At 37.4% G+C, this 23,325-nt stretch overlaps 1 protein-coding gene across 1 annotated transcript in view; it reads right to left on the bottom strand.

Annotated features, from left to right (window-relative positions):
• The window catches only part of VWA8 (von Willebrand factor A domain containing 8), a 359,065-nt gene that overhangs the window by 228,216 nt on the left and 107,524 nt on the right, over positions 1-23,325 (bottom strand). Inside the window, exons 13-14 of the mRNA XM_027064910.2 lie at positions 9,615-9,775; positions 7,297-7,410 (exon numbers count right to left, since the gene is read on the bottom strand). Of these exons, the coding sequence (XP_026920711.2) occupies positions 7,297-7,410; positions 9,615-9,775 (275 nt within the window). The remainder of the gene's footprint in view (positions 1-7,296; positions 7,411-9,614; positions 9,776-23,325) is intronic.

Genomic DNA, 23,325 nt, shown 5'->3' with positions numbered 1-23,325 from the left:
GGAATTCATGAAAGCTACCAGATATCATTTCATTTCGCCAGGTGGGAAAAAAAAAATCCTTATTTACAGATATTCAAGCAGGGCATGGGAATGATCTGTCCAAAGGAGTTGTTCTGGGAAAACAGGAAAGAACAGCAGCATGAACAGTGCCCGGAAGGCCTGAGGATAGCATGATCACTGAGGACCGCCAGCAATTAGACAGTCACACAAGAGAACCTGGACACAGAGAATCCTGTCATCTAAAAGCTAAAAGGGAAGGTTATTCCATTTTCCACTCCTGCCAAGTGGTTTGCTACAATCCAGAAAACTCCTGCTTCGTGGCCCAACAACAGATGTTGGATTCATCCCTGCTCCTCCTCTTTCCTAGCTGGGACAAAAGAAGGTGGGAGAGACAGAGCTGCTTTTTTGTGCTTTCACTGCACAAAATTAAATCTGCAGATGTAGTTTCTTACTCAAGATAATGAGGGATACTAAATCAGGGAATAAACAAAGCCAAAATCCAACAAGTAAGCCAAAAGAGGAAGTCTAATTTATATCCTTCAACCGAAAGATCAGGAAGCAGGGACCACAGCTGAGCTGTGGGTTTAGTACCAGAAGAGCAATTAACATGAGAACAAGCAACATGAGAGCAAGCTAGGGGGGTTGACTTTAAACAGGTGATGATCATTGCTTGGAACATACATTGTCTGTGGCTTGCTTTTTGGTATTGACTCTAGCTGGGTACACCCAAGTGAGCTGGCCCAATTTAAAGAGCGGCAGTTTCTGAGACTGTTGATGTATCAGGCAGAGAAGTGTATACTGACTATGAAAACAGCCAGCAAACTACTGAATAACAGGATAAGGACCGTTTTGTTGCTAGGTCACCCCAAAGGCTTCCTTACATATAAATAGGTCATATGGAAAGTCATTTCCTGATGATGATAGGATCTCCACCTCTGAAAGCCGCTGAGTAGAGTACTCCTTAGGATCTGCCATGTACTTTCAGGTGCTTTAAGACACTGGTGTGTAATACAAAGGCTGAATACGTGGTAAATAGTTGAGAATTAGGAAACAAGCACTATCAAAAGTTAAAACTAAGATTAATGTTCATTTTACTATAATCTAACAACAACAAATAACAAATGAAACTAAAGATATGGCTTGACTGAGATAAATAACTATTTCATAAGAATTAAAGATGAGAAAAGCAAAGTGCTCTTTTAAAAAGATTTCAGGAATAGAAGTATTGGGGTCAAGATGTTTGGGCACATAAGTTTTAGAGAGAAAAGCACTTTCCACTGCTTCTTAGCGATAAGAAGGAATGAAGTATTGATATACATAACAACATGAAAGATCTCAAAATAAGTATGCTGAGTAAAAGAAGTTAGATCAAAAAGAGTATATACTGTGTGATCCCATTTATATAAACTTCTAGAAAATACAAGAGAAATCAAGTAACTTGAAGCAGAGTCTGAGGGTAGCAGAGGTGGGTGACAAGGGTCAAGAGAGAGGGATTACCAAGAGATCTGAGGATACTCTGGGGCGGTGGTCACAGATGTATTCATTATCCTGACTGTGATGATAGTTTCATAAGTATATATAAATATAAAAATTATCACACTGTGCACTATAAATATTCACAGTTTATTATATGTCATTATACGTCAAAAAAGCTATTCATTTAATAAAAGAAGAAAGACTTCAGTAAAGTCTAATCTTTGGAAGGAAATTATACAGTACATTTTTGTCAAATGTGTATATTGAGGAATTTGAAAGAATGACATAGAAGGTTTTTATAAAGACATTAATCATAAACCAGAAGAGGATCTTGTAACTGGCTTTCTGTACTATAAGACTAGTGCTGAACCTACAGGCTATGTAGTTCTATCTACAGCCCATATTTCACCTTTTTTTTCCCGATGCAATGTAGCAAACTGCATGGGCACATTTCTTGCTCATCTTTATGGCACACGAGGTCTAGGGTGGTACTTGGATGACAGCAGATGCTAAATAACTAAATAAATATATTACTGTTGTTAAGAACCATCACAGCAAGAAACTTTTTGAAGACCTCTGATGGCAAGGACAATGGAGGTAATTGATAAGGACTGAGAATAATGATTTTCTACCCAAAAGCAGAGCAGCTCATCTAAATGAATTAATTTGTTAGAGAAGGTGCATCCTCTGTATCAAAAAGACAAAACCACAACATACAATAATAATTAGATGCTTTATAGACACAGAGTTTAGAACTTTTCCTTGACCATAAAAAAAAAAAAAAACGGTAATTTTTCAAAATCAGAATCTGCTGAGAATCAAACACAAAGACGTGGGCAGAAAATCCTGGGTCTATCTTGAATTTTAAAATTTACATGGCCTACATTGCTACTAAAAAGATGCTGAGGTTTCTGGGGAGGCGGAGAGAATGCTGAGATCCTACCTATCTTCTAACACAGGAGTAAAAATAAAAGGGTCTAGAGAAGCTAATCTATCAAGGATTACGCCCAACGTCCAGTTATGGTTCAATACCGATCTAGAAAAACTGGAGACTGTAAACCATTTTTGATGTTCACTCATAATTAATACTAATAAAATATTCAATAGAAATGCAAAACACCAGACTATATATAATTATAACTGAGACTAGGCCACTAATCTTTACTGCTTCCCTGAGATAACCATAAGCCCTTTCTTGGCAAAACAAACTATTAGTAATGCACAGAAACTCTCAGCCCCCTCATCTAGGCTCTGACCGATGGCAGGAAGGGACATATTTAGCAGCTTATAGTATTTGTACTCTCCCTTTCCCCAAAGAAGTTTTTCTCATCAAAGGAAGCAATTCTATTTTGGTCCTTGTTTCCTGTGAGAAATGCAGGGATGGTGTCTGATGTGCGTGGCCATCATGCTATTTCTAACCACCATGTCCACTGTATTCTTGGTGTCTTGCAGCAAGGGAAGGAAAGTTGCTAACATTTCTTACACCATATTTAAGAGCACATTAGCTATGTAGTTACTTGCGGACAATGCCTGCAGAGCATTCAGATCAAGACATATGATCTTCATGAAGAATTAGAATTAGAATACAACAGAGGTCAGCAAAGGAGTCAAGTACAATTCTTTAGAAACTGGGTTTCACACTATGAAGTTGACAGGCACAGTAACCCACTGCTAGTAGCTGTTAAATACTAGGCACTGTGGTATCAGAAACATTTGCTAGCTCAGAAGGTTGTCTAAAACTGGATTAATGGAATTATCTTTACCTTAAGTTTCCTAGAATTTATACTAGGTTAAGATTTACTCACTTGCCCAAAAACATTTGCTAAGTGGTCTACTATGTGCCAGGTGCTGTGACATTAGAGACAAAGAGATGAAGTACAGAGCAACAATGTCCTGGCAACATTCAAGTCCTGGGTTGCAGTTATTTCCTGAGGTCCAACTGCATCCTTGCCTCTCCTTTGAACACATGATTTGCAAAAATTTAAGGTTTTTTTTGTTACCTGTTACTAAAGAAGTCTTGCTAAACACAAATATGAAAATTGGTCCTATCTGAAAAGAGACAGGTATCCAAATTTATCAAACTGGGTCCAGAGGCAAAGACGCTCTTAAATCTGCCTTCCCTTCATTCTACATTGACTTTTCCTCTATCTCAAAATCCCCCGAGGAAACAAAGCATTCATAGCTGAGTTTGTTTAAAGGCTATCAGACATAATAATGATTTCACTGAACTTCAAGTCTGTGCTTAGGTAAAGAAATAAAGGGATAGATGATTCAGACACTGAGTTTCTCATATAGAGTTCAAATACTAACGCCAAGAGTAACATGTTAGATATGCACAGCATATAGGATCAACTCACACTAGATAATGGGTCATATGACTTATAGGAACAACTCATGAAATAAATCAATTTCCTCACTGAGTACAAATTTCCCACTTTATACTATGCTGTATTCTTTTTGGTCAAACTGTCCTCTTCCTACCTAATAAACACAGGCTTGAAAGAAATACTGTCAATGGCATTAACATACTATAACCTACCCTATTATAACCTATTATGACCCTAAAAGAGAACATATTTATTCTCAGTAAGACAAAAATGGGCCACAAAATTAAATCAAGTTTAGCCAGGAAAAGATAAAGAAATTTACTAACAATCCACATCCATCAGAGTGAAGAAGATTCTGTAACATGACTCTTTAGCAATGAAATAGAGAAAAACTGTTTATGTTCATAAGAAAATAAATAGCATGTTTCTCAGGCCAAAAAACAAACAAACAAAAAAAAACAAAACACAAAACAAAACAAAACAAAAAAGGAGGAATACTGATAAGGAAAGGAATTAGGATTTCAACTCGTAGAAATATTTCAGACAGAGAAGTATCAACTCCTAGACATTTTGCCCCTGAAAAGTCAATGAAGTCCTGACAAACTGGCCGAACATAAGAGAGAAAATTAAAAGTTCAGCCCAAGAGGTTCAACACCTAACAGATGAAAGTTGCAGAAGGAGAAACCGGAGGAAATGGGCAAGTGGGAGTGGACAGAGATCTAGCATGACATTTGTGCTGTAAGTATGAAGGACAGCAGGTCCATACTAGGGCTAGTCAGGACGCACTACGAAAGAAAAGATGGAAACCTGATAAAAGCCTGACGTGCCTGCACACGCCGAGAGGAGATTTAGACAAGAGGGGAAATACCTGGAATGAAAAAGTGATAAATACATGGAAAACAGGGTCACTTCCTCCTCTGTGTTCCCATAGCATTATTGTAGAGATCTCTGTTCTAACATTTAAAAGCTGCATTGTAATGGGCACCTGGGGGCTCAGTTGGTTAAGCATCTGACTCTTGGTTTTAGCTCAGGGCATGATCTCACAGTTTGTGAGTTTGAGCCCCACATTAGGCACCATGCTGACAGCGCAGAGCCTCCCTGGGATTCTCTCTCTCCCTCTCTCTCTGCCCCTCCCCTGCTTGCTCTGTCTCTCTCTCAAAAATAAATTAAAAAAAAAAAGCTGCATTGTAATTATTTACCTACATATCTGCCTCTCTTCATATGTATACAATCGCTAACTCTAGGAAAAACAAAATGTATGCAAGACAGGAAAAACAACTGTATTTTACTAAATGACTCGACTGTATACAGTCCTTATACTGTGATAATAATACAGACATTGAGTGAAGTTCTAAATACTGCAAGATAAAGAAGTATCAATGAAAGCACATTATGATATTGCAATAGTGATGTATGGGGACAGATAGTATCTACCCACGCTTGTGGTGAACACAGCATAATATGGAAACTTGTGGAATCACTATGTTGGATACCTGAAACTAATGTAACATTGTGTGTCAACGGTACTACAAAAAAAAAAAAAGTATATTATTTAGTGATATGGAGGTAAGTACCTTGAAGAAACAGCTCAGAGTAGAAGTAGTCGTCTCTGGGGTGTGGGAAATGGGAAAGTGTCTGAGGACTGATGAGAGGGGACTGGTATTTTTCGTCAGATGCCTTGAAAACCTATCTGGCTCAAGTTTCATGCATGGTTAACAATGACACAAAATTCAAACAAAAATAAAAAGTAAATGACAGAAACCAAGCAACACTCTTAAGACTTGTTTCCACCTACTCGGAGAAACCTCTTGAGATAGAACTGAGCCTGGTTTGTATTCATGGGAGTGATGAAAATCAATAGTGATGAAGATAGGACACTTTGAGAAGGAAGTCCTACTGACCAGTCTGAGCCACAACCTCAACATGATGTACAGGGCCACTCTGTTCCTGAAATGGTTTTCATTTGTAAAACCGCTTGTGACCATCAGGGAGAACTTAGGTCCTTCTCAGGAAACAGGGCTGTCATTTCCTGGACATTTGACTACAAATACAAATGTTCCTGAAGTCCTAAGGGAGCCTGACAAGCAGGCTTGCTACTGCCCCACTGTTTTGATCCAGCTCCCTGAAAATACAAAATACAAAAGGTATGAAATGAGAGGAATGTTTAAAACTTACCTCCCTAGACACTCAATTAAACTATTCACGGGGCTAGAGGAATTCAAGGATGTCTACCCTAGAAGCATAAATAGCTGTGTATAATCAAGTGCATTTTTTAATAACTTACACAGAAGCAGTAAGGAATTTAATATTTCCTCTCTATAAAAACTTCCAAGAAAATTTTTGAACAAAATTCTCCTTAAAACATAAACACAATAAGAAACACGCTTAATTATCATTTGTAAAATTTTAACGTTTTCAATATGTCAGCAAGCCCTTTGTGGGGAGGGGAAGCTTTAATTAAATAAGATTCGATTAAGTCACTACATATTTGCCAAGGTAGCAATCTCTACTTATGTCAAAATATCCATGGAAATGGAATGAGACAGAAAACTTATATTTGCCAAACCTCCTCTAAACGAAAGTGGTGTGTAGTTGGAGGAAATATTTTGAAATTTTTCAAACACACAGAAAATTTGAAAGAATAGAATATGAACACCCATACATCCTTTACCTAGGTTTCACCACTTATTAAGATTTTACCACTTTGTGTTCTTATTCCCACTTGTTCTTTCTCTGTGTGTGTGTTGTGTTCGTGTACACACACGTTCATGTCTTTTTCCCCCTGAAACGTCGGGAAGTAAGTCACTGACATTTTTTTACATTATCCCTTCAATATCTCAGTGTGCATCTCCTAAGAACAGGAATATTCTCCTTCATAGCCAGAATACCATTATGATATCTAAGAAAATTCATATTAATTCAATATGATATAGTATATATTTCAAATTTAACTTTCCCAATTGTCCCGAAGTATCTTTTATAGCTGTTTCCATTTTATTTCCTGATTCAGGATCCGAGCAAGCCTCCCACATAGCATTTGGTTGTGACATTTCTAGGAGGGAATATATAAATAAGCCACAAAGGGCACACCTGTATCAGGTGGCTTACCTCAGTAATAACCCATCACTTCCTGGGAGGGAGGACCCAGTAAATTACAGAGTTTTTGGTGTTGTTTTTGTTTTGTTTTTGTCTTGCTGAAGGGAAACAAAGTACGGGACAAAAACTGAGTCATCAGGACAATGAATAGGGGTTACCTTCTGAGCACTAAGGATCTTATGAAGTGTTCAAACACTTAGGTGAAAGTTCGGCTGAGAGGGCAGAACATACCTTGGGTCGTAAACCCAAGTTTTAAGAAATGCCAGATTATGAGCATGCCCAGGACAACAAACTATTAAATTCTTCGAAGTTAGCCTGGCTTGGCCCTCGGTTTAGAAGGATAATAAAAAGAAGGCACACTTGACCACAAGAACGAGGGCAGTGCACCCAACATTACCTCTTCCGCAGCTGCTTGTCAGACAGTTGTAGCTCCTCCTTTAAGCGCATATACCTGTCTTCTCTCAGCAGCCTGGAGCCATCGTACAGGCTTAGCTCCCGGTCGTGGATCAACCTAATGGGAGAGGCGAAAGTCAGGGAACAAATTCATCTGTTTTGAATGCTGAAGTTACAGGAGGTAGAATCGGCTAACATTTTAATCACGTCTATTCTTATGGGCAATGGAGTCTAACAATTTTGTTAGCAGCGCCTTTTGAAACTTCAAGTTGGCTAGTACTGCTGTACTTGGCAAAACTATTGGTTTCTGTGCTGGAGAGCGGTCGTCATGGTTACGAGATGTGGACAGTGGGGAGGAGAAGGACGAGGAGAAGCTGGAAAGGGGAAGGAGGAAGGAGGTGCAAGGAAACAGCCGAATGAGCGACTCAGGACCATCAGGAGGTGCATATTAATGACCAAGGCAAGTGGTACATGCTCTGAGTCTAATGTAAGTCTTTAGGGGATAGTATTTCCAAAAAATTTCTATCTTTGGAACTATAGGATTTTAAAATATCAAAGATCTTTATAATGAAATAACTGGTGCTGCTTTATCTACAAACTACGATGGTGACCTGACCATCCATAGCACCAAGAGCACTCCCTTCCAGATGTTGCAGAGGGTGAAAAGCACCAACTGCTGAAGTCTCCTGAAGCCTGCATTACACTTGCCCCACAAGGACCTCCACTCGGTGAACAACAAGGAGAGGGGAGACTGCACAATGCAGGGGTCAGGAGCATGGACAGCAGACTCAGTCAGATCTGTGTTCAAATCTAGCTCGGCACCTTATAAGCTGCCTGGGGAGGGGGGGAACTGCTACTCCATCTCTCTAAATTTTTCTCTTTTATAAAATTAGGGCGATAATACCAACCTCCTAGTATCACTGTGAAAAGTAAACACCTAATGTAAGGCAGATGCTATGACAGTTGCTGTCAATCTTGGCAGCACATTAGAATCCCCTGGGAAGGATTTGAAAATGCCCACTTCCAGGCCTCACCCTGGATCAATTACATATGAATTTGAGGAGGCAGAGCTCAGGCCTCAGTAGTTTTAAAGCCGCATCCCTGGAAGGTGATTGTGGCTGAGAACCTGAGAAGCACTGGCCTGGCACAATGCCCAGTACAGAGTAAGCACTCATAGCCACTCCTCTTAAGTGCTCGGCCTAAGGGCAAGGGATAACCAATAAAAGGAGAGGGCTATTATTTTGTGTCTGTATTTATCCGTTCAGAAGAAAAAAAATACTGTAAATCTATGGAATATTTATGGCAAATCACTGAAAGGTTGTGATTATTATTTTCAAATGCTCTCAAACTTAATTAGGACTAACAATGTCTTTGGAAAATTTTGTAAAATTTATTTATTTTGAGAGAGAGTGAGAGTGCAAGTGGGGACAGAGAATCTGCAGTGTCAGTGCAGAGCCTGATGTGGGGCTTGAATTCGTGATCCAGGAGATGATGACCTGAGCCGAAATCAAGAGTCGGACACTCAACCAACTGAGCCACCCAGGCACCCCTATTTTTGGAATTTTTAATTATACTCAGGATGTGACAAAAAATTTTGAATATTTAGTTGGGGAAATGGCTTATGCCATAGTTTAAAAAAAATCTACAAATGACAGAATCAAGACAGAATAAACAAAAAGTTGGTATCATTCATCTTCTTAAATAATGGGATAGACATATTTCCCATGAAAGTTACACATGAAGTTTTCTCTTAACATTACACTCTAAAGAAGTTAATTAGAAATGTTTTCCCCACCTAAAGGGAAATAAGGAAACAATAGTTACATAAATGTTCAAGTTTATAACCACAAAGTGAGTTTTCTAGTCTATATAAAATATCATCAAACACCTATTACACATTTTATATAAGGAACTACCCTTTCTCTCTCAAAAAAAATTCCAACATGACCAACGAATAATTTAGATCTATGATTCATAAGGAGTTTATAAACAGTGAAGCAGTGACTGACAAATCGTAGAAACTTCAGCTGTGTAACTTATTGCATGTATCAACCAGCATATACGAAGTCTTTCAAAATTAATACCTGACAGCTTTTTTTTCCCACTCTTATACAGAGACTGCTGCTCTGACAGTGGTTTTTCCCAAAATGTTCATTATTTGAAGTTTCGCTACTGTTTACAACGACAGAAACATCTTCTGTTCTGGTTGGTTACAGAATTAAGTTTCTCAGTCTCTACATAACCCAGTTTAAAAAGACTGATAGAGTCCCCACCCACTGTTTCCATGGTGTGTTTTTCTGCGTGTGTGTGACTCACGCAAACCTTTGCAACACAGCGAGTGTGCCGGCGTTGACGCGGTGAATGCCATCCAAGAGGACAAGCTTTCCTTCCAGAGCGGCATTCACAAGGGGTGAGGACCGCCAAGCAGTGTCTCCATTGGGAAGAGTGTATCTCTGCTGTAGCAGATCACGTGCTGTCATATCCTGGAACCAAGTGCCACCACCCACCAAAGAAAATGCAGAATTAGTTTTGAAACTAAGGTTGGTGGCTTACTTAGCTTTAGAGTTAGGTACCTCTCTGAACATAACATTCCACACTCTAACTGGGAAGTCGTCTTCTCCAATTCAGTAAAGAGCGAGATATCCAAAAGCTTCTCCTGGTTATTTGAGGTTGGTCCTGTTACTCATCCACATAACATAGTAAGAGTGAGGGCCTCTTCCCCCTCTCCTTCTTATTAAGCATTTTCCCCCTCCCTTGAAATGTTCATTTGGTTCATTTAGATGGCATTCATTTCCACTTGACTATAATGAAATTCAATTCAATCAGCTTTATTTTTGCAGGGATCAAAATGTGTGGATTCCTTTTTAAGAAGTAGAGGCCATACAAACTCAATGGGAGGCGATGCTTATCAATAATGTGCATTGTCTTATAGTTAAAGTCTCCTGAAAAACCATGCTAGGAACCCATCACAATGACTCAGTGTATTTAAAGAGGTCTGAAAATGGAGGAAGCCGAGGAGGACAGTCGTCAGATGAGGTACAGGAATTGACAAACAAGAGCATGGCACTCACAAGCAAGTCTTTAAAGCACACACGCAATGTGCTTGTGTTAAAGCAGTGTAACAGATCTAAGCAAACTATAATAGCAGTGGCATATAAATGTCTGCTTACTTTAAAAAATTCGAGGTGCCATGTAACATGAATAATTTTTTCTTACATGTATTAATGATGAAGATAATAGTTTGCTTTCTGTTATCACCTTCAGATAACTTTTGTGCAACTTATAGCAAACAAAATTTCAACTTTTACAATCGATTTTATCCTGAAACTTAAAGTCTTTTGTAAATTCTTTGATATCCGACTCCAGTTTCAAGAAGACAGAAAACTAATACATTTGCTTATATTCACAATGGCAACAGATCTACACTGAAGCCAAGATGAAAATGTAAGTATTCATCATTTCAGTTTTCTCACTATCAAAAAAGTACTGACTTAGGAAGTGTGAATAGGCCTATACTGAATCATAAAAGCACTTGAGAACGGTAACATTCATACTCACCAAGTCCCCATAGCCCTGAAGGTCTGACTTTGACACCTTATCAAAATTTGGCTTAGCTCATTAATTTCATTTAATTCTTCAACTATGAATTTTAAGTTCTATGCAAATTATATGAGCATGGCATTCTATGCAGCCAGTGATAGTTGCAATAGTCAATACTAAATTGATCACCATCGTCAGCATTTACTGAGACGGTTCAGAGTGAGAATGAGATCACTCCTACCCATGGGTATGCCATGTAAGAACAAAAAATGGATAAAAATAGGACAAATCAAAATAAATCGTTGTGGGTCATTTTCATAATCAATTCTGAAAAACAACCAAATACACAAATAAATCTTTCTAAAATTAATATAAAATAGGTAAATTAAAAAAATTCTTGGCAATAATTATTTCAGAAAAATATTCACTATAGAGTTACATCATGTATTGTTCTAGAGAATAAAACAAATAGAAAACATGTCTTAGCACAGTACTTCTAAGTCAAAGATATATATCAGAAATAGCTGGGGGAAATTTTGGAAAATACATAAGCATAAGCATAAGCCCCTCTCACCCTGAAGATCTGGATTCAGCAGATCCAAGGTGGGGCTCACCACCTTGTAACATTACCTTATAATGTTTAATTAAACATTAATTACATGGTAACTTAAATGCCCCCTCAAGTGGGAAACTGCTTTAAAATAGAAACATTGACTCAATGTGAAAGTCTGTCTCATCCTATTTATTTATACCCCTTTCTTATTCTAGTAGGAATTATGAGATTATACAAGGATGTACAAAATGTGTAACAAAAGAGTATAAATTAAGAGGTGAAAAAAATGAAGGAAAAAAAAAAGGAAGGAGTAGGCCTTGTTTCCTTCAGGTGTTCCTATTGGTATTCAGAGGGGATGAAGAGAGCATCCCATTGATACTATATTTTTAAAGGAATGGATGGGTGTTAATTTTGAAAATGCCAGCTTCATATTGCAAATAGATGGTATCCTGACCCATTTGAGCTCTTGAGTCTTTTTGCGTGGGCCCAGGAAAAGGAGGTGAGGAATGGGACGGTGCCATGGGACGTTCAGACTCCTAAGTGGCTGAGGCTGGCAACTGGTAACTTTTTTTTTTTTTTTTAATTTCAGTAGAGAAAATTCCTTACTCTCATACCAAGATACCCTCAATCACCATTCTGTGAACGCTACAAAAAAGCACCGCTTCATTTGATGAGGATTCCAAAATACTTTCACATCTTGTTAATTCATTCAATGCCTACCAAAACTTGCCTCATTCAAATGAGTAAATATTTACCAGTAAGACAGCTATCGCTGACTGAAGTAAAACAAGATTATTTGCTGCTACATAAGGAGCAGTCATAGATCAACAGAGCTCGGTGCTGCTAATGCCAGCCAGCCACAACTATAGATCAGAAATACTCTCCCTTTCTTCAATCCTTAAAGGAGTAAAAAAATGGAAAACACTTGGCATTTCTTGGAAGACTAGCTCACTTCAGTTTTACCACCTAAACTCTCTTACACTATTATGCAAAAAAAGAGTCATTCTTCACTTCTAGTATGACTTCGCATTAAAATAAAAATCCTCCTGAGAAAGAGAAGAAAACATTCCTTTTAATACAAGCTTCTAGTTTTCATAATTAAAAGCCTGTACTGGGAGAAAAGAGGGAGATTCCAGCTTTTCCTTAAAGAGATAATTGTCCCCACTTTCCATAATATGAGTTAAAATCAGAAATTATTTTTGATTGTGCAAGAGTGCAAGAACACCAAAATAAAGCTGAACTTTCATCCAACTCAACCTAATCAAACCTAATTATATTGATAGGCTTTTTTTCAGCATAGTCTGAATTGCTCAGTGATATGAATTAATTTCAACAACAGGCTAATCTCTAAAATAGAGTAACAGCATTTTCAAGTGTTCCGGTCCATAGAATATTTGTATTTTAGTACTGTGAAATTGTTATAATATCTGTATTTATTTTAACATACACTGGGTCATGAAATTGTTGAAAATATATCATTTCTTTATTCTTCCCGCCTACTCACACATCCCCAAAGCAAGTGGAAGGCCAAAATTAAAAAAAGAAAATGTGCTTGCTCCATATGATTATTTTGAAGGTACACTAATAAAATAAAAAAAAGATGCATATCCCAGTTTTTGCATATATTTTTCTTATCCCTGAAACTTTTGAACTTAACAGAATAAAAATAGTACTAATGATATCATAGAGCCCGGACCATTTCCTCTTTCTGCATTTCCTTAAAAATTTTAAAACAACAGGACATGAAATCCAGTTCCTTTAGAGCTACCATTGTCTAACCTTCAACACTTCACCTTCTCATTCAGATTCCTGGAAAACATCCGTATATCTCTTAAGATTCTGGGTCACTTGAAATTTTGCTTTTTTTTATTAATAATTTTGCTCTTTTCATTTTTCAGTAGGGAAAAACCCTACTGAAAAAAAAGTTTTATTACAATGAGAAGCATAACTGCATGAAATGTATCATCAAAACATAGATCTGAACCCTAAGGCAATCATATGCCTTAAGGTTTTTTGCACCTTTGAATGATATATGCTAATTTTCTGACATTTCCTTGAGAGACCTGGATGTAAGTCATTAGTTAGATGGAATAAGTTCCAAAAGCATCTGTGTGTCAAGGAGCTAGAATAAGACTAGAATTACTTGTCCAAGGCATAATATCATTCAGAAAGATATATAAAAATATTATAGTAAATTTTTAGCATATAAAGGAATTTGAGCTGTCTTTCTTCCTTTTTCTCTTTCTTTCTCCCTTCTTTCCTTCCTTCCTCTTTCTTTCTTTCTTTCTTTCTTTCTTTCTTTCTTTCTTTCTCTTTCTTTCTTTCTCTCTCTCTCTCTCTCTCTCTCTTTCTCTCTTTCTCTCTTTCTCTCTTTCTTTCTTTCTTTCTTTCTTTCTTGAGGGAGACACAGTGTGAGCAGGGAAGGGGCAGAGAGAGAGGGAGACACAGAATCTGAAGCAGGCTCCAGGCTCTGAGCTGTCAGCACAGAGCCCAATGCAGGGCTTGAACTCAAAAACCGTGAGATCATGACCTGAGCCAAAGTCAGATGCTCAACGAGCTAAGCCACCCAGGAGCCTAAAGCTACCTGTCTTGAAATGCAAATATTGATAATCAAGTAAAATTTTACAGTAAAAAGCATATGTAATTTTTCTGATGGAAAATTTAAATTATTGCAAATGTAGTATTCAAAGTATATATAGAATATGGCTTTAATTAGATTAAAAATACACGTTTCCACCACATATATGAACCCAGAATTTCAGAAAGTGTTTAAAAGTTGGCTTGCAAAAATATGTATGATGTATGTTATAAAATCTGAAATAAGTGGATACAGAAAACTAAACAAGGGAAAATGAAATGAAGAAAGGTAAAGATAATACACAAAGCATGCATTGTAAGAAGAATCTAAAATGCGGATCTAATTTTTTTAATATCTAACACACACACAAAACAAGTGATATAAAAAAAAGTTATGTAAGTCCTAATAACCATAGCATTGACACCAAAAAGAAGCAGTACTATAATTCTTGGTGATGAGACAGAGGAAAATTTCTTCCATGGGTCAGGTCATCATATAAAGAACAACATGTTAAGAACTTAAAAATAGAAATAACAATAATTATAGCCACCAATACTTATGGAGAGCTTACTAGGTGCCAAGTACTGTACATAAATTAACTTGTGTAATCTTATAACCCTAAGAGATAAGAACAATTATTGCCTTTATCGTACAGATGAAGTAACTGAGGTATGAAGAGGTTAGCCCACCCAATCAAGGACACGCAGCTAATAAGCAGAGGAGCTGGGTTGTCCTCAAAAATATTACAATAAATATCAGTGAAAGAAGTTCCACAGAGAAGGGGCTAGTTTGGATTGATCAGTACATGGATATATTGCAGAGATAATATAAGAACGTAGCAATTGTACACCTCTCAGGCTACCTACCCTCCACAAATGCTGCTTCTCAATCAAGTTCTTTGAGAAGAGTCAGAAATTGGTGACTGTGATGTTTCGACACTCCAAGATGTCCCTAAACACAGCTAGTCTACACTGTTGTTTAAAAATATCTTTGAATACATGTATAAAAGATTATAATAAAGATGTTTTAGTTAACAGTAATTACATAATTCTTCACTTTCTTATTTCTGAATCAAAAATATAAACTGTGAGGGGCACCTGGGTGGCTCAGTCGATTAAGCGTCCGACTTCGGCTCAGGACGTGATCTCGCAGTTCGTGGGTCCGAACCCCGCATCAGGCTCTGTGCTGACAGCTCAGAGCCTGGAACCTGCTTGGGATTCTGTGTCTCCTCTCTCTGTTCCTCCCCTGCTCACGCTCTGTCTCTCTCTCTCTCTCAAAATTAAATAAAGATATATATATATTTATTTATATATATATTTATATATATTCATTTATATTTATAAACTATGGGCATTTAATTTTTTTTGATTGGGGTAAGTAGTATTAATGATTTTTCTCCCCAAAAGAAACTAGCTGAAATTCTGTGGGCTTTCCAGCTCTATCTCAAATAAGTTTTTCTCAAGTAAGTAAAAATACCCTGCCAAAAAATACCTGTCAGTAGAGTATAAATACCAAGAAAATCTGGGATTTAACTGCATAAAAGAATACACCAAGACTAGCTGATGTAAGCCATCAATTTTGCAATAAGGGATTAATTATGTCCATACCTATTAGTGGCAGCATAGTGCATAAATACTGTATAAACACAGAATGTTAATAATTTTTAGGTCCTAGAATAGAAATGAAGCCATTATTTACAGTCTAAGCATGCTCACTGAACAGAATGCAAGGCATGTTGCCAACATTCTTTAGTGTCATTTATGTTTGATCTCAAAGAAGCCTCTCGTTTTACATATTGTAAAATTATTTATAAACCCTTTCATGCTTCTTCCCCAAGTTCTTCTCTTAAAGAGCTATTTTTAACCCATCACACATATAATAAATACCTCCTTTATGTACACAATGATGGCCTTACAAGCCTACCATGATTATTTTAAGTTACTCTGCTAGCATTGGGAAAAAGTTGATTTGAATAATTTATAGCTCTCTTCATTGTAACCAGTGGGATCTATGCAAGATGATCTCTTCTGGTCAAAGACTTATTCTATGAACACAGAACAAAATTCTTCTCACTAAAGCTAACCAGAGGTCAAACCCACTGTCTCACTAACAACTGACCCAACAAAAAAACATCTTAATAAAGTTGCAAAATAAAACATAAGTCAAGGTCACTGTAGGTATAAAAGATATCATATGTATTCAGTCAAGATACCCAATCAAATACCCTTCTATCCTTCTTGTACTACAGAGGCTAGAAAACTGGAAACGTTACTTCTTAGATGCTTTGCAACTAAAGTTCTAACTATGCAACTAAAGCATTCTCGCACAGGCACAACTAGGAACTGCAGTGAACATGAGATTAGGTGACAGCCAGCTAGAGGGGACCAGGGTAGCTACGGCTGCAGTTCTCCTGGCTCCGTCATCTCCATCTGGGTAAAATCTAAACACTGCTCCCTGTCTCTCCCAGAAATTCTGTACGCTACCTGATACCCAGTGAGAAACCCCTCTCCATTTTAGACAGCTAGAATGGATGCCATGGTCCGCAGCAAAAACCACAACCTAAAGATAACAATATTTTCAGAACGAGCAACGTATTAAAGCTTGTGCAGAAATGCTCATGGACAACTAAGTATATAAAAGAGAATGAGAAGACTTTCAAAAAAGAAAGGTAAAAAGCAGAGATGTTCCCGAGTAGAACCCCGACACACACAAACTGGAGAACCACATTTTATCCAAATGGTAGGGCAAACTTTCCTGCATTTTATCACAGGGGTATGACCCCGTTAGAAGAACATGTGAGAAAGGTTCAATCAATTCTAGCTTAAATATTTGCAATAATATTTGCCTTTTACTAAATTAGTTTTTAAAAGCAAGTCACAAGATCATAAAATCTTGTTGTTTTAAGTACTAACAAGCAGTTCAGTATTCAGTAAAGACACCTGGAACAGGTTTGGCCTCATTCAACACTCAAATCCCTTCCGATCAGCCAACATGGAAACAGCAGGGACAGAATGAGAAAGGCTGGGTTTCAATTCCAAATTTGCCACTTCCTTGCGATAAATGGATGACGTGAGTAAAATATCTTTGGAATTAAATGAGATGTCTGGCATTTGGTGGGTATTTAATACATAACAGCTGAATTAGAACCAAGTAGAGAAAAAACAATACAAATACATTAAAATTTAATCTAAGTTAACAGTTCAGGATACTAATAGGAGTCATAAAACAATGCTATATGACAGAAGATATTCTTATTTTAGGATTTAAAGAAAACGTAACAGGAAAACGAGTAGGAATTAGTAAAGAAAAGTTGACAGAGGTCATATTTGAGCTGGTCTCTTAAAAGTGATGTGAATTACCCCAAATTTATTTATCTTTTCCGTCATATATTGACTGCTGACTACATGCAAGGCACAGTTCCAGGTGCTGAGGATACAACAGTGGAACAATAAACAGTCCTTACATTCCAGGGGGAAGAGAACAAAAATAGACAAAGGAAAAGGGACAGAGGACGAGAAGGAAGGAAGGGAGGGAGGAGACACAACTAAAAAAAAAGATCACATAGTGGGTCAGGGCTATACAGAAAATATCATGTAATGTGATAGCAAATGACTTGTTGGGTCAAGGATGCTTTCTCAAAGCATATTTAAGTTGCCAGTTTGAATGACAAGAGTCCATGTGAAATCAGGGGTTAGAGGCCTGGGCAACAACCTGTGCAAAGGCCCTAAAACAGAAGCTAGACAGATATAAGGGACTGAAAGTAGCAAGAAGGTGAAACATAATCAGCAGGGGGTCCAGCAGGGAGCCAGGAGGCTGGAGAGGCAGACATGGGCAGTGGTTCTCAACCTTGACTGTCTGTTAGAATTACCAGCTAGCTTCTGTAAAAATACTGAAGTCTGGATTCCATTCAGACCAAATACATCAGACTGTCTGATGATAGGGCCTGGACACTGGAAGACTTTCTCTTTTTTTTTTTTTTTTTTTAATTGTTTTTAATGTTTACTTTTGAGAGACAGAGAGAGAAAGAAAGAGAGACAGAGTGCGAGCAGGGGAGGGGCAGAGAGAGAGGGAAACATAGAATCTGAAGCAGGCTCCAGGCTCTGAGCTGTCAGCACAGAGCCTGACGTGGGGCTCGAACCCACGAACTGTGAGATCATGACCTAAGCCGAAGTTGGATACTTTACTGACTGAGCCACCCAGGCGCCCCTGGAAGGATTTCAAAGTTCCTTGGGTGATTCTAGCAGGCAGCCAAAGCTGAAAAGCAGTGATGGAGGGCTCATAAGTGAGGGTAAGGCATTCTTGTTTTATTCTAAGTATGACAGGAAGCTATTGACAGATTCTAAGCAGGGAAATGACATGATCTGATTTACTTCTCCCATTCCTTACAGAATAGATTATGGGATGCAATATATTCTAATTAAATACCTACACATGTTTAATATCTACAAAAAGAGTATAATTTAAATGTTTTCACCAAAAGAGATAAATTTTAAGATAAATAAATTGCAATCTGTAAAATATTAATGAAAGAAAGTGAAGAAGGCAAATAAATGGAAAGATCTTCTGTGCTCATGGATTGAAAGAATTAGTATTGTTAAAATGTTCCAAACCCTAAAGCAATCTAAAGGTTCAATGTAATCCCTACCAAAATTCCAATGGCATTTTTCACAGAAATAAAACAAACAATCCTAAAATGTGTATGGAACCAACACAAAAGGCACTGATTAGCCAAAACGTCTTGAGAAAGAACAAAGTTGGAGACATCACACTTACTCATTTCAAGCTAAAGTAATAAAAACTATATGATACTGGCATAAAAAAACACAAAGATCAATGGAACAGAATAGGGAGCTCAGAAATAAACCCACACATACATGGTAAACAAATTTATAACAAAGGGGTCAAAAAAAAAAAACCAAAGGAATCAAGAACATACATTCGGGAAAGGATATTCTCTTCAATAAATGGTATGAGGGAAACTGTAGAGCCATACGCAAAATGAAACTGGACCTCTATCTTAGACTATACATAAAAAATCAACTCAAAATGGCCTGAAGACTTGAATGTTAAGACCTGAAACCACAAAATTCCTAGAAGAAAATATAGATAGTAAGCTCCTTGACATCAGTCTTGGATTTTTTTTAATGTTTATTTATTTATTTTGAAAGAGTATGAGCAAGCATGAGCGGGGAGGGGCAGAGAGTGAGAAGGAGAGAGAGAATCCCACGCAGGCTCTGTGCCGACAGGCAACATGAGGCTCAGTCCTATGAACTGTGAGATTATGACCTGAGCTGAAACCAAGACTCAGACACTTAACTGAATGAACCACCCAGATGCCCCAGTATTGGATTTTTTGAATGTGACTTCAAAAGCAAAGGCAACAAACCCCCAAATAAACAAGTGGGACTGCATCAAACTAAGAAGAAAAAGCTTCTGCACATCAAAGAAAACCAACAAAATGAAAATGCAACTTACTGAATTAAGAAAATATTTGTAAGTCATATATCTGATAAGAGGTTAATATCCAAAATATATGAACAACTCATACAACTCAATGGGGAAAAAAACACAATTTGATTTTAAAATGGGGAGAAGACCTGAACAGACATTTTTCTAAATGGCCAACAGGTACAAGAAAAGGTGCTCAGCATCACTAATCATCTGGAAATGCAAATAAAACCACAATGAGATCACCTCATACCTGCTATTATCAAAAAGACAAGAGATAACAAATGCTGGTAAAGATGTGGAGAAAAGGCAACACTTGTGCACTGTTGGTGGGAATGTAAATTGAATGTACAACCACTATGGAAAGAGTATGGAGGTTCCTCAAAACATTCAAAATATAACTACCATGTGATCCAGCAATCCCACTCCTAGTGCAGGAGATACCTGCACTCCTGTGTTCACTGTGACATTATTCACGAGAGCCAAGATAAACAACTTAAGTGTCCATCCTCAGATGAATGGGTAAAGAAAATATGTTTTTACACATAATGGACTATTATTCAGCCATAAGAAAGCAGGAAGTCCTGCCATTTGTGACAACATGGACGGACCCCGAGGGCATTATGTTAAGTAAAATAAATCAGACATAGACAAATACATACTCTATGGTATCACTTACACGTAGAATCTTTTAAAAAGAGTCAAACTCTTAGAAAAAGAGGGTAGAAAAGTAGTTTGGTTGTCAGGGGCTGAGAGGAAATATGGAGAGGCTGGTAAAAGGGTACAAACTTTCAGGTATAAAATAAATACGATCTGAGGATACAATGTAAAATGAGATGACTATAGCATTATATAATTGATACTTGTGAAAAGAGTAGAACTTCAATGTTTTTATCAAAAGAGAGAGACAGAGACAGAGAGAGAAAGAAATACCTACAAATATTCAACCAACATAACGGATGTGTTCTTAAAAATCCAATGAAGTAAAATTCCATATGTCAAATACGCTTTCCACCAAATTCTCAACAATGGGTCTACAGATAGTGGGCTGGAGCTACTGGAGATGTTCATCACTATAGTAGATCCTGGCAAAAGCAAATGATGCTAGACTGCTACCTGGCTGTGGGGGTTAGGGTGGATGAGGAGAAGGCTAAGAAGTGGGCCATGGCTGCATTACTTGACAACTCTTGATCAGCTTAATGTGTACCCTGTGGCACTTTCCCAGCAAAACCAGAGCTGCTCTCTCTAAACTTATCCCCATGGGAGAGACACTGTGCAGCAGGGAAACAAGCACTTCTTCACGAGGTGGGAGACAGGGAAGAGTTGATGGATTCAGGGAGGGTCATTAGGGATAAATGTGGAGTCTCCTGCCCGAAGCAGCACAGAAGGAGGCTTGCCAAGAGGAAAGAGACAGACTGATGGAAATAGCGGTCAACCTCACTTGGCTCACCTTCTCACCTGGGTGAGGGCGTTAATGGACATCACTCCTCTCCTGTGTAGAGCGTGTCTGCCTGCAGCGACCTAATTCTGAAAGAGTTTAAGGGAACCACAGGAAGCATCACAGGATCTGGGAACTACCAAAGGCCCCCTTCAGATTGTTAATCTCTTAACAGGAGTCCACAGAACATAAAATCAGGAATGTGGCAACTTTTACCATCTTAAATCCCCGGCTACTTCAAGTCTAAGGCCCCAATGGCACTAAATGAGCTCTGGTAAAGAATACCTTTCCCTTTGCTGTCCGTTTTCACTATCTCTCTAGTTTTGTCAAGTGGCTTTTATTTCAAATACCTCAGAAAGCCCTGTTTCTACGATGAGACTGGCTTGTAAATCAGCAATAAAGTTCTACATATTCAGAAAGTGGTTTGGATCCTAAGTACATGTATTTTTTGAACAGAGGAAAAACAGAAAAACAAAGCATTTAGGAATCAAAAAAGGCAACTAGACAAAAAAGATTAGAAGGATATATTTCCTTTTTATTTCCAGGTATAAAATGTTTACAAAATACACTGGCACATATAAAAATTGTGAATTTCAAAACCAAATCAAAGTTATATCCTTCTTTCTTTTTTTTTGACATATTCCTTATAAAAAGAATATAGATATATAACATCATCATTAAATTCACTAACTTCTAGCAAACTCCTCATTCTTACCGTAATCTTTGATGACTATAAATGCCTCAGGACCCTTATAAGATTGCCCTAAGGATTGCCCTAACTTCTTTAAGTGGAAAATAAATGGCCATGATTAGATATAAGAAAATTAGGAACAAAAACATATAAAAAATAACAGCATATACATGAGACATGGAGGAGGGAATAAAAAAGTTTTTGTTTTTTCTTTTAGAATGTGTTTGAACTTAAATGACCATCAACTTAACATAGACTGCTATAGAGTGTTATAAGTTAACTTCCATGGACACCACAAACCCAAAACTTATCATAGATACACAAAAAATAAAGAAAAAGAAAGCCAAATACCACACTACAGAAACTCATTGATCACAAAGAGTGCAAGAGGAGAAAGGAACAGAGAAGAACTACAAAAATGACCAGAAAACAATGAACACAGTGGCAATAACTACATACCTATCAATAATTACTTTAAATATAAATGGTCGAGGGGTGTCTGGGTGGCTCAGTAGGTGAAGCGTCTGACTTTGGCTCAGGTCATGATCTCACGGTTCGTGAGTTCGAGCCCAGCGTCGGACTCTGTGCTGACAACTCAAAGCCTAGAGCCTGCTTCTAATTCTGTGTCTCCCTCTCTGCCTCTCTCCCACTCGCGCTGTGTGTGTGTGTGTGTGTGTGTGTGTCTCCCAAAGATTAACATTAAAAAAAATTTTTTAACATAAATGGCCAAAATGCTCTAATAAAAAAAAAGACCCATCTATATACTGCCTACAGGAGACTCATCTCAGACCTGAAGATACATACAAAATGAAAGCTAAGGGATGGAAAAACCTTTAACATGCAAATGGACATGGAAAAAAAAAAGGCCAGGGTAGCAATAGGTATAGTATAGTATCAGGTATCCCAGACAAAATAGTTTTTAAAACAGACTGTAACAAGAGATAAAAAAAGGGTATTACAAAATGATATAGGAATCACTCCAACAAGAGGATATAACAATTGTAAATACCTATGCACCCAACACTGGAGCACCTAAACACATCAAGCAAATATTACTGAATACAAAGGAAGAAATTAATGGTAATACTATAATAGTAGGGGACTCTAACACCCCGCTTACATCAATAGATGGATCATCCAGGCAGAAAATCAGTGAGGAAACTATGTTTGAATGACACATTAGACCAAATGAATTTAACAGAGACAACAGAACATTCCATCCAAAAACAACAGATGACATATTCTTTTCAACACATGTTGACATTTTCCAGAACAGATCACATGTTAGGCCACAAAACAAGTCTTAATAAATGTAAGAAGACTGAAATCTCTTCTGACCACAATGGTATAAAACCAGAAATCAATCACAAGAAAAAAACTGGAAAAAACACAAACACATGGAGGATAAATGATACTAAAACAATGAATAGACCAATGAAGAAATTTAAAAAAATACATGGAGACAAATAAAGATTGGAAAACATAATGGTCCAAAATTGTTGGGATACTGCCAAAACAGTTCTAAAAAATATACAGCAATATAGACTTACCTCAAGAAACAAGAAAAAACTCAATCTAATTTTACACCTAAATGAACTAGAAACAGAAGAACAAATAAACCTATAGTGAGTGGAAGGAAAGAAATAATCAGAGCAGAAATAAATGGCATAGGGACCAAAAATAATTAAATAAAAATTGAAAAAAAAAATCAAATCAATGAAACCAAGAGATGGTTCTTTGAAAAGATAAAACTGATAAACCCTCAGCCAGACTCATTCAGAAAAA

Source organism: Acinonyx jubatus, chromosome A1, assembly GCF_027475565.1.
Source record: "Acinonyx jubatus isolate Ajub_Pintada_27869175 chromosome A1, VMU_Ajub_asm_v1.0, whole genome shotgun sequence".
Lineage (NCBI taxonomy): Eukaryota > Metazoa > Chordata > Mammalia > Carnivora > Felidae > Acinonyx > Acinonyx jubatus.
This window is presented reverse-complemented; position numbering and strand designations above follow the sequence as displayed.